The sequence below is a fragment of the Crinia signifera genome, chromosome 9 (assembly GCF_055691185.1).
Source record: "Crinia signifera chromosome 9, ASM5569118v1, whole genome shotgun sequence".
In the NCBI taxonomy this organism is placed as follows: domain Eukaryota; kingdom Metazoa; phylum Chordata; class Amphibia; order Anura; family Myobatrachidae; genus Crinia; species Crinia signifera.
In genome coordinates, this window is record NC_139225.1 from 7,226,325 (window position 1) to 7,241,134 (window position 14,810).

A 14,810-nucleotide genomic window follows, 5' to 3' on the forward strand; every position below is an offset into this window, starting at 1 on the left:
AACACACAGCCAAAGAGACACACACACACACACACACACACACACACACACGCACACGTGCTTTCTGATTAGCCTTCACACAGTGCCTCCGTGGTGCACAGTCTAGAATGCCCAGAACAACGCAGGAAGCATCTCTACATCGCTTGAGAGGTAACACAAGGTCATATCTACATCAAATTCTCTCCTTCTTAATTATAATTGTATTGATCCAAAGAAAGCATAAAGTTGTCTCTGTTGGCACCTGTGCATTAAACGTTGGCAGACACAGGAAGTCTGCCCGGTTCCTAGACTGGTGAGGACACGATCATGTAGGAATCGGGGGGCACTCTTCCCGGTGCTGTGGGGAATGAGTGAAGGACTTTCTCCCCATTTTGGGTGGATAAGGGAGAATGAATCTCACTTATGTTCCGTAGCATAGGGGGTTGCGAATGAGTCCTTTCACGATCTTATTTTTTTGGTTTTGAAGGTTTACATACAGTATAATAGGATGTGCCAGGGTTCAAAGTGTGTGAGTGTGTGTGTGTGTGTGTGTGTGTGTGTGTGTGTGTGAGAGGAGAGAGTTCCACCACCTGTAATGGTCAGGTGGAACTAGTTCAACCTAAACCTCAGCCGTGGCCTTGCACAGTAATTCTAACAGAAAAACATTACAATTTGCATGAGGACACCAAAAAACCATACCATACTAATGGGGGGGGGGGGGGGGGGGAATAAGTTCCACCACCACTCCAGGACCACTTTAAGCCCCGAGATGTAGCTAGTTGGACCTAGCTTAGCTTGTATGTTGTATTATTATTATTGATGTATGTGGAAACGGATCCTATGATGTCCAGACATAAATGCAATTATAATAGTGAAACACTCGGCTAGTGTTAATTGAGTTATTTAGGATTAGACTCTGATAGGTTACAGTAATCACACTCTTCGTACCTCTATGGCTTGTAAGACCATCAGCCTCCTCGTGCTTTGCAGCTTTGTAGTAGGTTACTCCACGTATCACCACGGGCGGCTGGTGCATAGGGGATCTAGGCCTCGGGGTTGGCTGAGTCAGCACCGGTCTTGCTTTGCTGCCATCTTTCTTGTTTTTTTCAGCTCTCGGTGGTTTCTCCTTGGCGACTTTAGGCAGCGTCTTCTTGCTTTTCGGGTATTTGACATCGGTGACTTTTGCCCCTGCTGTGTCCTGCAGGAGAAGAACTTCATTGTAAAGCAATCCAAATTCTTTTTTAACTGAAATTATGATATTAACCCGAAATATGTCCAAAAATACCTCCAAATTGTGGATTATTTTAATGGTTTACTTTGCACTATGGTTGCAATAACCATATAAGGGCTGGTAAACCAGACATGCCAAGGCTTCAGTGTCCCGGATTTAACAGTAGTCTCCATTCTGAAGATAAGGGTATTGATGTATTTCCCCAATCATTTGGACTGATTGAAGTGGTGTCTCTCTATGTGCACTGCTGACCTTACTGACATATAATGAATTAAAGTCAATCGGAGAATGTTAATCAGTTAATGCCTTCCACAGTTCTTGTGTCATTTCCACTTAATATCACTCAACCACTGGACAGCCATAAAAAACGTCACTGCCATCAGCCTCAGGGTAATTGTACTACACACAACCTTTGTTTCCACATACTTAAATTGGGGTAATCTATCAAAAATCATGCACTATGGTAATGAGACTGGCTTTGTCCATTGGTGGGTAACCAACGTGCGATTGTTTAAGACAACTGTACATGATCATTGAACACTGACTACAAGGCTACTGAGAGCACAATCTACAGTATATGGAAAGGATCAACTAAAACATAAAAAAAAAAATCAATGAAAACAACCAAGGTCAACTTTGGTCTCTCTTTGCATCCTGATTTGCTGAAATGTGCCTAGATTCTCCCCAAAGCTCACGTTGATGGGCCAAGACTGCAGCCCTGCTAAGCTCTAAAGCAGGCATGTCCAACGTTGGCCCTCCAGATGTTTTGAAACTACACACCCCAGCATGCTTTGCAGTAGTTTTAGCATTCTCTAATAGGAAAACTGTGGCAAAGCATGCTGGGATGTGTAGTTTCACAACATCTGGAGGGCCAATGTTGCTCTAAGGCATAGGCAAACGCCGGGGGGCGGGGGGGGGGTATGGTTCTGGCTGCGTGGAAACCCCCCTCCTCTTGGCAAGTGCCTTAAATTAAAACACTAGCACTGGTATATAATATGATCAGCAGAGCTGCCACCACACCATGCAGTGTAAGGGACAGAGCAGAGCGGCTGCACAGGCCCAGTGTACCAGCTTCTTCTACCACATTGACTGTATGTGTGAATCTGAAACATCGCACTGGACCAGAGAGCAGCTGCCAGGAGGAAGAGACAGGAGCTTTACCATGAAGTGGGAGATTAGTGCAGTACTGGTTCTATTATGTTTGTGTATTTTTTTATTATATGTTTAACCTTTTCCTGACCACTTATCTTATTTAAATGTTGGAAACCGCCTATACTACAGGCCATCTGTACTGTTAAATATTGATACTCTATTCCATACAATATCCATTGTATAAAAAGACCAATTTTCCGGGCTGTTACCTCTCCCCCAAACTCCCGTACTTACTCCAATGTGCTGCAGAGTTGGAGTTTTGGATTATATTTGGAAACCCCCCTCTAAAAATACTGTGTTTGCCACTGTAAAGGGTATGAGCATAATGTGCATCCACAAAGATGTGCGTTGACATGTTTTGAAAGCATTGGAATTCATTCAGCGCTGTCCAAAAAGCATTGCCACACCTACATGGCAAAGTATATACACACAAATGCAAGTATGAATACAAATGTGTATGAACAAATAGAACCAAACAGATCAGTGGCGTAACTATATATTTTGCGCCCCCCGGCCAAACTTTTTCAGCGCCCCCCTCTCTCTCTCCCTCCCCATGCCCATACCTGACAGAGCCGCATCTGCGGTCACTGTCCCGTCCAGTCTCCCGGCGCCGGCTCCTGCTGATAATGAAAAGTGACTCTTAGAAAATGGCTGCCAAAACTGTCTGCAATACGGGGGCTGCCATTTTCTAAGTGTCAGTTTTCATTATCAGCAGGAGCCGGCACCGGGAGCGAGTGACGGGACAGTGACCTCAGATGCGGCCGGGCAGCAGCGCAGCGGGTAACTATAGCACCGCAGCCCCCCCGGCGCCCATAGTTACTCTGCGCCTCCCCGCCACGGCAGGGGCTGCGGAGGCATAGTTACGCCACTGAAACAGATTTTAAGTTCACATGCACATTCATGCCTTGTAAAAATGTCAGATGCGACATTTGCACATCACTGGGTAAAAAACAGTTCCAAAGCTGGTGTAGCAGCAATGTGGGCTTTTCCAGCGGGTATTGTGCCTGGGTATTGTGCATAACAAAAATACAGAGGTATTACATACTACAATATATCATTGCTCCCAGGGTTGCCGCTAGGAATTTTGTGGCCCGGGACTGATTTTTAATCTGCCACTCATTTACTGCCCCCGGCACCGGGTCCCAACCCCCTTCCTGCTGCCTCCTGCTCAGTGCGCTGTGGATGAAGGAAGCCCTGCTCCCAGAGTGCAGGCTTCTTTGCCTCCGGATGCCGGCAGCCAATTAAAATGTGGCACGGCTGGTGAGCCAATCAGAACTCGCATACTGTTAGGCAATCAGAGTGGCTGCCGACGGAACGTGAGGTCTGATTGGCTGCTGGCGTCTGGAGGTGAAGAAGACTCTGCAGGGTTTCGTTCAGCGCACTGAGAGCGCAGGCAGCACAGCGGAGGCAGTGGCGGGGGGGGGGGGGGTGCGGTGGTCAAAATGAGTTGCCTGGGCCCTTCCCTCACTCTCAGAAAGGTCAGGCCTGGGATAGCTGTATTCACAGCACCCCCCTATTGGCGGGTCTGATTGCTCCTCCTCTGTTCCCAGTGGGATGATTAATCTTACCATGCCTAAAAACAACTTAATAACTTTGTCTGAATTATTTCGCTAGTGGTTGTCATATCTATCCACTGCGTGGTTCAATATAGATGGTTCCCATGGCAACAAGGAAATTCAGTTAGAGATAGGAAGTAGTTCTATAAACAAGACATGGCTCCAGCTGGAATATGGAGTATGTAGGCTATTTTATAAGGAAGATTACACAATATGGCCTACCAAATATTTATTGCCAAGGTTTAAATCTCCTTAAACGAGGCAACTCTAAACAGAGTGGTCTGTAAGGCCCATATACGAGATAAATGTTTGCCCTATATCGGACCTTCCGTTATGGATACCTGCACTTTGTTTTCGGGTGCATCCTTCTGAAGCAGCTGGTAACCCAGATTGGAAATCTCCTTCTTGATACTCATCATTATATCGGAGTAGTTGTCATACTTCTTCATCTGATTAGAAAGGTTGATGACACTTTCCTTCATGAAGTCGTTTTCTCTGCTTAAGTTTGTTTTGATGGTCTAGAATCACAGAAGAGACGTCTTCAGAACACCAGTAATATCAGCAATAAATGGGTAAATCTTCACAATACATTATTTACACAGCTTTCATTACTAATTGTATTCCCCTGCCCTCAATGCGATTCCACTTTCCCAAACCAAACCTGGAGAACATCTGGAGAACATCTGGAGAACATCTGGAGAACATCTGGCTATGCAACCCCCATGTGCTTTCATTTATCTATAAATACTAAAGGATTATACAAAAAGCAAAGTCATATGAATATTTATATATACACAGGTTGAGTATCCCTTATCCGAAATGCTCGGGACTATGGGCATTTTGGATTTGTTTTTCATACTTACCTAGTCCTCTGGTGGTGCCCCAATGGTCCCCCGACATCCCTGGTGTCCCCTGGTGTCCACTACGGCCTTCAGGATGCATTTCAGGGATGCATTGCGCGGGTGCTCCAGTGACGTCACCAATGCACCCACACATTCACGCAATGCACCCCTGGGACCAGAGAGGCCGCTGAAGAGGATCCCGGAGGTCGCCGTGGACATCAGGGGATGATGTAAGTATGAAAAAAAAGGGTCTGGGGAAAAAAAAAAAAAAAACAGTAAACTAAATATTCTGAAAAACGACGGTTTTCGGAATATTTCGGTTTTTGTAATACACCGATAAGGGAGACCCGACCTGTAATATAAAGTAATATATATATTTAATAGTCCAGCATGCATGCGTAAGGCGACTAACAACCTTTTTTGGCCTAGGCCATTGATGAAGAACCTTGGCACTCCAGCTGTTGTTGAACTACACATCCCAGCATTCCCCACAAAAGTTTTAAGCATTGGCCAAATAGCAAAACTATAGCAGGGCATGCTGGGATTTTTAGTTCAACAACAGCTGGGATGCCAAGGTTCTCCATCACTGGCCTAGGAGATATTCCCCTGGGGTGTTGAATGACCTCCCTATAGTCGGGATTCCGAAGGTCAGTATACAGACAGCGGAATCCCGAGTACCAGCAGCTGGTATACTGATAATTGGAATCCCGACTGTCGACTCGCTTTACCACACCCACACCCATTCCCCGGGTGGTCCCCCTGTACCTTAAATAACAACTGTGACTCTGCATGGGTCACACGTACAATGCCACTTGGACCCAAGAAAAGTACAGGAAAAAAAATCACTCCACTATGGCCCTTATTCTGGTTAACTTGTTTTTGCGCAAATTTGCAAGGTGGACCGATGTTTTGCATATGTGCGTGCGCAGCAGCATTTCTGCACGTGTATACGCTGGGTGCGGGTGAACTCGCTTTGCTGGGTGCTCGCTCCCTGCCTTTCGAGTGGGGGGTGGAGAGGTGCGTTGGGTGCCGGGCAGGCTCATTAGCATATGTGAACGCCCAGCGTTTCATTGGTAATCCCATGAAAATGAGGGGCGTACGCATGCTAGTGTGTCCGTGACGCACGTGGTGGGGAGGATATAACCGGATGTCAGCTGCCCGCCCAATTCCCTGGATTTCTACACGCATATGTACGAGTGGTCTGGACCACCCTTACATATGCATCCGCCTCGGCGACCATCGAAAGATGGGGGAGGTTCCCACTGGCATGAGATGTTTATGTTAACTATCCATTCGCATGCCGGGTGAACGAACCTGGCGTGCGAAGGCGTGTGGGCGTACCACCATTCTGGTTGACTCGCAAAGGTGCGAATTCACGCCCGAGCGGGTCAACCAAAATAAGGGCCAATATCCGACATTGGTGGTGCATCATCCAGCATTTTTTGTAGAAGTGCGCACAGTACATAAACACGTCTTAACTTCATTTCATTGTGTTCACAGCGCACTTCCATCAGGGAGGATGGAGTGGCCAGCACTAAGAGTGCTAGATCGAAGGTGCTGCACAGATGCTGTCCTTCGGCACCTGCGTCCAGCACAGCTTCCTGCTCACAGCACTTGTGTTACCCCAGCCGCACCCAGCTTCCTGCTCCCAGCCTCCTCTTGTGTAACATGTGCTGTGATCATGGGGCCAGCTCAGGGCACAGAATGTAAATGTGTTGGTTTGCCTCAGATGTTCCGAAGTGGATCAAGAAGCATTAAAAAAAGCACCATAGAATAATACCAGTTAAACACATGTTACACACATGGGAATGCTAATATATGGTACTAGGTTTTTGGTTTTCGCACTACTTTACATTCAGTTAACTCATCTGAAATGCATCTTAAAACACAGAATGTTGACTAATGTGTGTATGATGCCTTGGAAGTGGAACAGTATAAGGCACTTCTGGAATTACTACAAATTGATATAAAATTATTGTCTGTTATAAGAAGATATCTGGACTTTAAGTCGATATACATTTGCCATACATTTGTTCAAAAGTCAAGGTAACTAGGGACAAATGTAATCGGGTGAGAGAATCTGAAAGTGAGAGATGTTGGCAGAGTTCTCCCAGTTTTTTAAAGCGGCAATCACTTACACTGCAAAACCAGGTTGATTTTGCCATGTATATGATTGCCGTTTAAAAAAAATGGGAAAACTGTCCGAAAAAATTTCTCACTTTCTCTAACACTCCATTACATTTCGCCCCTGTTATAAGACACATAGGGGGTGATCGGACGTCTGCAAATTTGCAATGGCCAGCATTCAGTTAAGACACTGCTTTGTTAGGGATTCGGTATGAAATTCCGACGGTCAAAATCCCGACAGGGTCAAAATCCAGAATGGGTTATAATACCGACAAGGACAAAATCCCGACAAGGTCAAAATCCCGACATTTAAAATACCGACAAGGACAGAATCCCGACATTTAAAATCCAGACAAGGTCAAAAAATACCGACATATAGAATGTACAGGTGAAAAAGTCAACATGACTTTCCAAGGACAAGGGTTTTTCACTGTTTTTTTTTACCCGAATGTCGACACAGTCGACATGGACACAGTTGGAAGTGAACCGCTCGGCACACTATTTTATTCTCCCACCACGCCCTAGTGGATGGTAGGGCATGAAATACCGCCTGTCGGCACATATCGGCTCAAAAAACAGTGAAAAACCCATGTCGACCTCGCGTCCTGTTGACCCAAAGTCATGTTGACTGTTTCACCTGTACATTCTATATGTCGGTATTTTGACCTTGTCGGGATTTTAAATGTCGGGATTTTGTCCTTGTCGGTATTTCAAATGTCGGGATTTTGTCCTTGACGGGATTTTGTCCTTGTCGGTATTATGACCCATTCTGGATTTTGACCGTCGGGATTTTGACTGCATCCCCCTGTTAGAGTTAAATCCCACCTTGTGCATTAATGGGATTGTGCAGCCTTGCAGATATCTCCAAAACCATTCGCTAATTTTTCACAGGCTCAGGGTGCCCCGAGACTTACTCGCAGGCTGCGATGAAAACCGGCATATCCGGCCTTGAGCGGACTTCACACAAACTGCCCTAAACCGCTTGGGGATGCTTGCATTCTCCCGGACACTTCCAGCATTTTCTTGCCACGCCTGTGTTTTTCTTAACACTCCAACTAAACGGCCAGTTACCACCCCAGACGTCTACTTCCTGTCAATCACCTGTCAATTGGCTAGCGGACAAAAAAAGTAGCAGGATTCTAGCGCAAGCCAATTTGCAGATCTACCCCCATACTGGAGTTCACTATTAATCCCAATCTCTAGAGTATGCTTGCAACGGTGCCAATGTGATCAGCGAGTAATGTTTCATTGGGTGGAAAAAATGTTCTAAAAATTCTGGTCGCCTACATGTGGTGGTTATCTACTATTTTACTAACTAGAGACTCATAAAAGCAACACAGTCTTACCAAACTGTAAAAGACACACATAGAGATTCCAACACATTTCATTATTGACTTTTATTAAATTGTACACACAAAACAAGTGGTACAGATTGTGCGTGCTCCCGTAGGCACACATGGCTGTTTACTTGTGCAAACTACTATGTTAATAAGAAACTAGAATATATTCAGAAGTAGGTTTTTCAACCTTATCTTTTTATGAATATAAATAATATTGAAAAGGACTAAAATAAAATGCTCTGCCGTGCTATATATCAGCCTCAGACTAGGTGGACAAGTCTCCCACTTGCTTCCCAGAGCCCCCGTACCCCCTTTCCCGCTTACTCAAATACCAAAATTTAGGGGCTTAAATGACCTGAATAGTGCCATTTTGCTGCGTTTAAGCACCACCCCCTATCTGCGTAGAGGCAGCTATAAAAAAAGGCCTTTTCTTATGTAATCTATTGGAAAAAACAGGCCTTACCTGGGTTAAGTGTAGACGGGGCTGATCCAGCAATTTACCGGGTACTGTAGTGGAAATGTGTCTTAAATTCGGGTTCAACCTGGTATCGATCCGGGCACAAATTACCGGGTCTGACCCAGGTTGCTAGTGGAAAAGGGGTATCATCTTCGTGTCTGTACTGAGCTTTGCTTCTGTGCAGTACCCTACAGCAGGGCTGGGCAACACCGGACCTTCAGATGTTAATGAACTACACATCCCAGGATGCTTTGCATTAGTTTTGCTATGTGGCCATGCTGAAACTGATGCAAGGCATGCTGGGATGTGTAGTTCATCAACATCTGGAGGGCCGGAGTTGCCCAGCCCTGCCCTACAGTGTCGTTACTTACTAGCACATTGGTTATTAGAAGTCATCTATACTGTACCTCTTCCAGATTGTTCATCTGTGACATCACTTTGTTAATGTAGGAATGGATTTTCATCAGGTCCATGCTGTATAGGGTTCCTTCCAATAGGTCTACCATAGACTGCAGCTACAGAGACAATACAAAACCAGGAATAATCAGTCATCCATCATCCCAGAGTTAGCGTTAGAAGTGAGAACGGCAGTGTGACATATGGCAAAGCCCTTTACTTATTCCGGCGCTGAGCAGATAGCGGTTACCAGCTCGCTATGATCCACAACAAATGCTGCCCAGTGACCTAAGACCTTGTTTTGGTTTTTACACAAAGCAAGCGCCAATTTTTCAATTTCTAGAGACTCTAGCCAATGACCGATTGTTTACTGTAAACAAAACCATCAATTAACTTCTCAGAGAATGCCAAATGTCCAATGTCCAGGACCTTATTAATAAGCAGCCTGCAGGGGCTGTCACCAGGTGCCCTCTTCACCGGTGAAGTAGGTAGCAAATCGCGGTACTTGTGTATTATCACGGCGCCCACTAAGCAATTTGCTTAGTGGGCTATTCTGCGTAGGAAAATCACATCGCATGGGCTTTTTTAAGGGCCGTGTGATGCGATTTTCCTAATTTATTCACTGCTCTCTTCGCCCCGGTGGATCGCATCGCACCTCCTGCAAAATCGCATGCGATGGCATGCGATTTTATTGGGTGTGCGATGCCATTACATTAGCAATACAATAATATCATTGTATGCCACGCCACCCCGAAGCGTGGCGAGCGGTGGCGGAACGCGTCCTCCGACATTTTCATACCCCCACTATCCATTGATTTTCTATAGTGTGGCGAGCACAGCGAGCCCCGAGAGGGGACGCAGAATACATGTAAAGTAATCCGCAGCTGCTCGCAACGCTTCGGGCTCGGTGGCTCGCTGCGCTTGACACACCATTTAAAATAAACTCCATGCCGACGTGGATAGTGGGGGTATAAAAGGACGGAGGACGCGTTCCGCTGTACTCGCCACGCTTCTGGGTGGCGTGGATAGTGGGGGGGCGGGCTAAAACCTCATTGTATGTCATACAATGATATTATTGTATAGCTAATATAATGGAATTGCACATCCTATACAATCGCATGCGATTTTGTGGGAGGTGCGAGCGCTCGCGGTGCTACATTTCAGAGTCCATGTCGACGGTGTTGACATTCGGGTCAAAAAATTACAAAAAAAACCCCAATGTCGACCTTTTGACTGTCAACCTAACCCAGGTCGACCTAGACTCATGTCGACCTAAATGCATGTCGACAAACTTGCTGGTGACCAACTGATCCACACCCGGCATTTATAGTGCTACATTGGGAAGTGCTGGAATTTTGTTTCACCGCTGAATCTACAACATTGACACTTACCTCCAAATACTGTTATATACTGTTGGGTATAGTGATAGCTATATAAATAGGGGGACATTATTGCCAAATTCTTTACCTTAATGATGGTATCTATACTCTGTATATTGTAATATTAGTTGGTATATACAGTAGCCCTGCTTCAAGCTTTCTGAGAAATGTGTCCGGGTTTACTGTAACCAACCTTTGCAGCCTAGAACAACTGCAGACAGCGAAACATTAAGGAGAGACATCGGAGCGCAAATCAATACTTGTCAGAATAATTATTTTGGTCTCGAAAACACAATTGTTAGTCTATGGGATGTTCTCGTTACGAGTCGCAGCATTGTCAGCAACCTGATGTGGACAGAAAGAACCCTTCTCGTGGATTTTCCAGTTCACGTTTAGTGACAACTTGTGGCATTTGACACACATTTATTTCACAAGACTTATTTGCAGACTCCAAGAATTAGGCAGTTCTGACTATGCAGAGGAATTCAGTAACGTGCTAAGAGAAAGTGGATCTCACGTTCAGTATTGTTTGTGTTTCGGTAGACTGGAAATTATATAGGTAAAGCTTCGGGCTGGTACAATGAATTCTTTTTATAAGCTAATCTTGTACCCCTCATAAACCAGCGTTTTACTATAAAGGTAGCCATAAATGTGCACAGACAATCAATGCAGTATATAAATAATAATAAAATAAATACGGTCTGTACAGCTGTAAAAGATTTATGCCATTTATAACTGTCATGGGAGTTAGTTACCAACATAGTGCGAGAATGTGAATACACAGTAACCATAGCAACCATCTCGACATTTGATGTCATTGTCGAAGAAACAATAGATCAATGAAAGATAATTGCTGATTGGTCAGTACAACTTACTATGGTGCACGGTCGGTAAATAATATTGAGTATCTGTCCAATATAGTAATAAATAATAAAGTGCATGTTGGATTGATTAAGTAATGGAAGCAGAGCGCACTTTCGGAGATGAGTGGCCATATTTACTGCAGCGCTATATATTCACTACCCACCCCCACTCCACTTCCCCCCATGATGCAATGCCCAATGACGGTACTCATTGCTGGAACACCACCGCATAACCATACGGAATGAAAGTTGCCCTTTCTTAGAAGTGTCGGTTAAAGGTTTACATTAACATTGATGATTGCTTATTGCTTTACATCGCTCTGCCCGGCTGTCTCTTTTATAGCAAAGCTGCAGGCACAGACAGACACAGCAGCAATGGCGGGCTGGGACAGGGGAAGGGTGCCATCTGCCCACCAGGCCACTACAATGCTGCATAAGTAGGGCCACCGCAGCCTGTCACCTTCATGGTGTCTGCTGCACAGTGTGTGTCAGGCTCTGACAGGCAGCAAGCATGATAAAGGGGGCTGCTGCTGGCATGCTGTGCGCACTATCTATGAGTACAGTAGCATGTTACCACTGGCACTGAGCAAGAAAACCCTAGCAATGAGCATGTAGGTAAGCAGCACTTACTGTATGTGGCATAATATGGAAGGGTCATTACCGTGTGTGGCATATTGTGTAATGGGGAATATGTTGTGTGACATAATGTATAATGGGCATTACGGTGTGCATAATCCCCTGTCCCACAAAGCCATGCCCTAAAATTTTGTGGCGCGCCTACGGCGCGCACTTTCACGTTTTTTGGCCTGTTAGATTCTTTTGCACTTTGGGGCATAATTTGCATTAAGGGTGGCGTTATGTGGCCCGCATTATTGTTTCCATGTCTATGTGAGATAGGTCATACATTTTGAGCTTGCAGGGGGGCGCCGAATACCATAGCACCCGCCCTGGTTGTGACATATGGGGGGGGGAGATGGCGGGGAAGAGAGTTTCACCACCTCACCAGGACCACTTTAAGCACTGCGTATTCCTATTCTGTTCCCACCCTGACCAGTCACATGACCTGGCACACCTGTCCCTGCAGGGAATGTTGTTCTATTATTAGCCCGGTAGCAGTTATAAATCCCTCCCACTTCCTTAGACCCGCCATTGTCATGCAACTGTGGAAATGCTTGGTAGAAAAATGGGAAATGTTTTACGATCTGCAAATATTTTACAGTTCAAAAAAACGACCTTCATTTTGCATCCAATTAAGTACTACCAATGATTTATATGCAATTGGGAAGGTTTTTTTTTTTAATACTTAGTAAAACTGAATAGAGCGTCTCTCAGCAATTAGAACACTACAAGCTGCTGTACAATAAATACAATAAGGGAAAAAATAATCAGCAAGGGAAATATTAGAACAATCTTAAAGCATTGATGGGAAAACTAGCTTGTGATTTTATTTTTCCCACTCTGCAAAACATCATACTCCAGTTTCAGTTAAACAAGCGCTTGTAGTGTTTGGCGTATTGGCTCAGGGCTTTGCGAGATAAAATAAGGGAAGCCTTAGGGAGTTTTCATAGAACTTTCTCAATTTTATGGGAGAAACTGACCATCCCAGTGCACAGACATTTTCCCATGACTTCCTAAGATACGGATAAAATTAGCTGGTGAAAAAATCCACCCACATAACTTATCTTTCCACAGACAACGCCTGGTGCTGCTATCAATTTAAATTTGTAACTTTTTTTTTTTTCAACTATAAAACGCTATATAAAAACTACCTCAGCGTTCACACATTAACAATTTGACTATTTCACTGCAGTTACGCCAATATTATTACATATATGGGGCTCACCTTTTGGCTGCAATTCTAAAATGATCCTCCTTTTATTTTTGGCACCTCAGCTGCCTGTCTTTGATAATCCTTGGGTTTCGTGGTTCCATATCAATTTGTTACGGGTTTCTGATTTTTTGGCGGATCAGCTACTTTAATTCAGTTCCCGATAAGTAGAATTTCAGCACCTAAGGATGCCCACAGTGGACATTTAAGTTCTTGCACATTCAGGTGCAAAGAACTTGTAGCGGTATTTGTAGAAAATTGTAGACTTGCGGTCAGCAAAAGACATGGCCGCCGCCGCTGTGTATGAATCAGGGGCTTAGTGTTTTTCTTTTGATTAATACTGTAAGTAATTTCAATGAAATGCAGACGCACTTATACATAAAACCTAATTTAGCTGATTCGTTACTTTGTTTAAAGCATATCGGTCCCCTATGTACCATGTTAAATAAATCTAATTTGTAGATTCTTTTAATTTCGGATAAATGCTGTCACCCATGGTTATCAATGCTCTAGCTGCCCCCAGCAAGGTTGGCATAGCAACTGAAGATGTGAGGGCATGGCCGTTATAGTGGGTGGGATGGTACACGATACGATGGAACAGACTGTGCGAGGAAATTGCTAATCATAGCCATGGCCCCATCTTCAATACTGAGATTACTGGCATTGTACAGCAGGGGGAGGGGGCGTGGCTACAATGATCATCAGCCAACCCAGCCTGCCCACTTTATTCAGTAATTGGGCAGCTGGGTGGTGGTGAGACGTATGACTCTGGGAGATTTGCCCACTTTCACACCCTGTGCTCAGTATACTACATACTTGGACCTGCTAGAACATCTTCTTGATCTTTTACCATTTTTAAAAAAGGGATACGAATAAACATAAAGGTACAATTATGTCATCTGATACCTTAAAAAACTCGGGAGCTTGTTTCTTCATCTTCTCCATCTTCCATTCATTTTCGCACGGATTAAGCGACGATGGCGGTGCAGTGCAGGAACACTTACAGTCTGACCCCGAGCTGACGGTCTCCACTGTGTAATAATCTTCCACGCGCATACTGCCATCTTTAATCCGGAAACAAGCTTCTTTACTTAGAGGTCTCATGATACATTTACAGCGACAATCCGAGCCCTCGGAAATCATCTGCACTTGGTCGGTGTCTCCAAAGATCTAAAAAATTCATAAATGTCAATTGAAGTAAAAATGATAACTTAAATTCTGTTACCTTTATTAATATAAAATGAGTCTCAGTAGCCAAATTCTACTGCATAAATAACAGCATTATATAACAGCTATTAAATATAACAGACACCGTAGAACCTTTGCTTTACTCGGTCCCACAAAGTGTATAGGGAGACATTTGCCAAGCACATTTGTGCATGAATGATGTAATTACAGTAATTTGCTCAGTTTGTGCCCAATTAGTGCATTGCATGAAGTCGGTTGGCAGCTGCGTTCATGATAAAAAACAGGCCGAGTAATGAATGTCCTGGACCCTAACTAAGTAGGACAATGGTATCATTTGTGCTGCGCCAATTCATAGCACGATCTTCAGCTCATTCGTCATTTAAACAAAAATAAAAAAAAAATATTTTATTGCAAACTGACTGTTGGGGGCTCCTGTCAATCCTCTGCCCTGGTCTTGTTCCAGTGATACCAA

General features: G+C 44.5%; 1 protein-coding gene across 1 annotated transcript in view; it reads right to left on the bottom strand.

The window, feature by feature from the left end:
• The window catches only part of OLFML2A (olfactomedin like 2A), a 60,437-nt gene that overhangs the window by 15,559 nt on the left and 30,068 nt on the right, over positions 1–14,810 (bottom strand). The window contains exons 2-5 of the mRNA XM_083160990.1: positions 14,057–14,320; positions 9,092–9,199; positions 4,260–4,436; positions 928–1,177 (exon numbers count right to left, since the gene is read on the bottom strand). Coding sequence (XP_083017116.1) covers positions 928–1,177; positions 4,260–4,436; positions 9,092–9,199; positions 14,057–14,320 — 799 coding nt within the window. The remainder of the gene's footprint in view (positions 1–927; positions 1,178–4,259; positions 4,437–9,091; positions 9,200–14,056; positions 14,321–14,810) is intronic.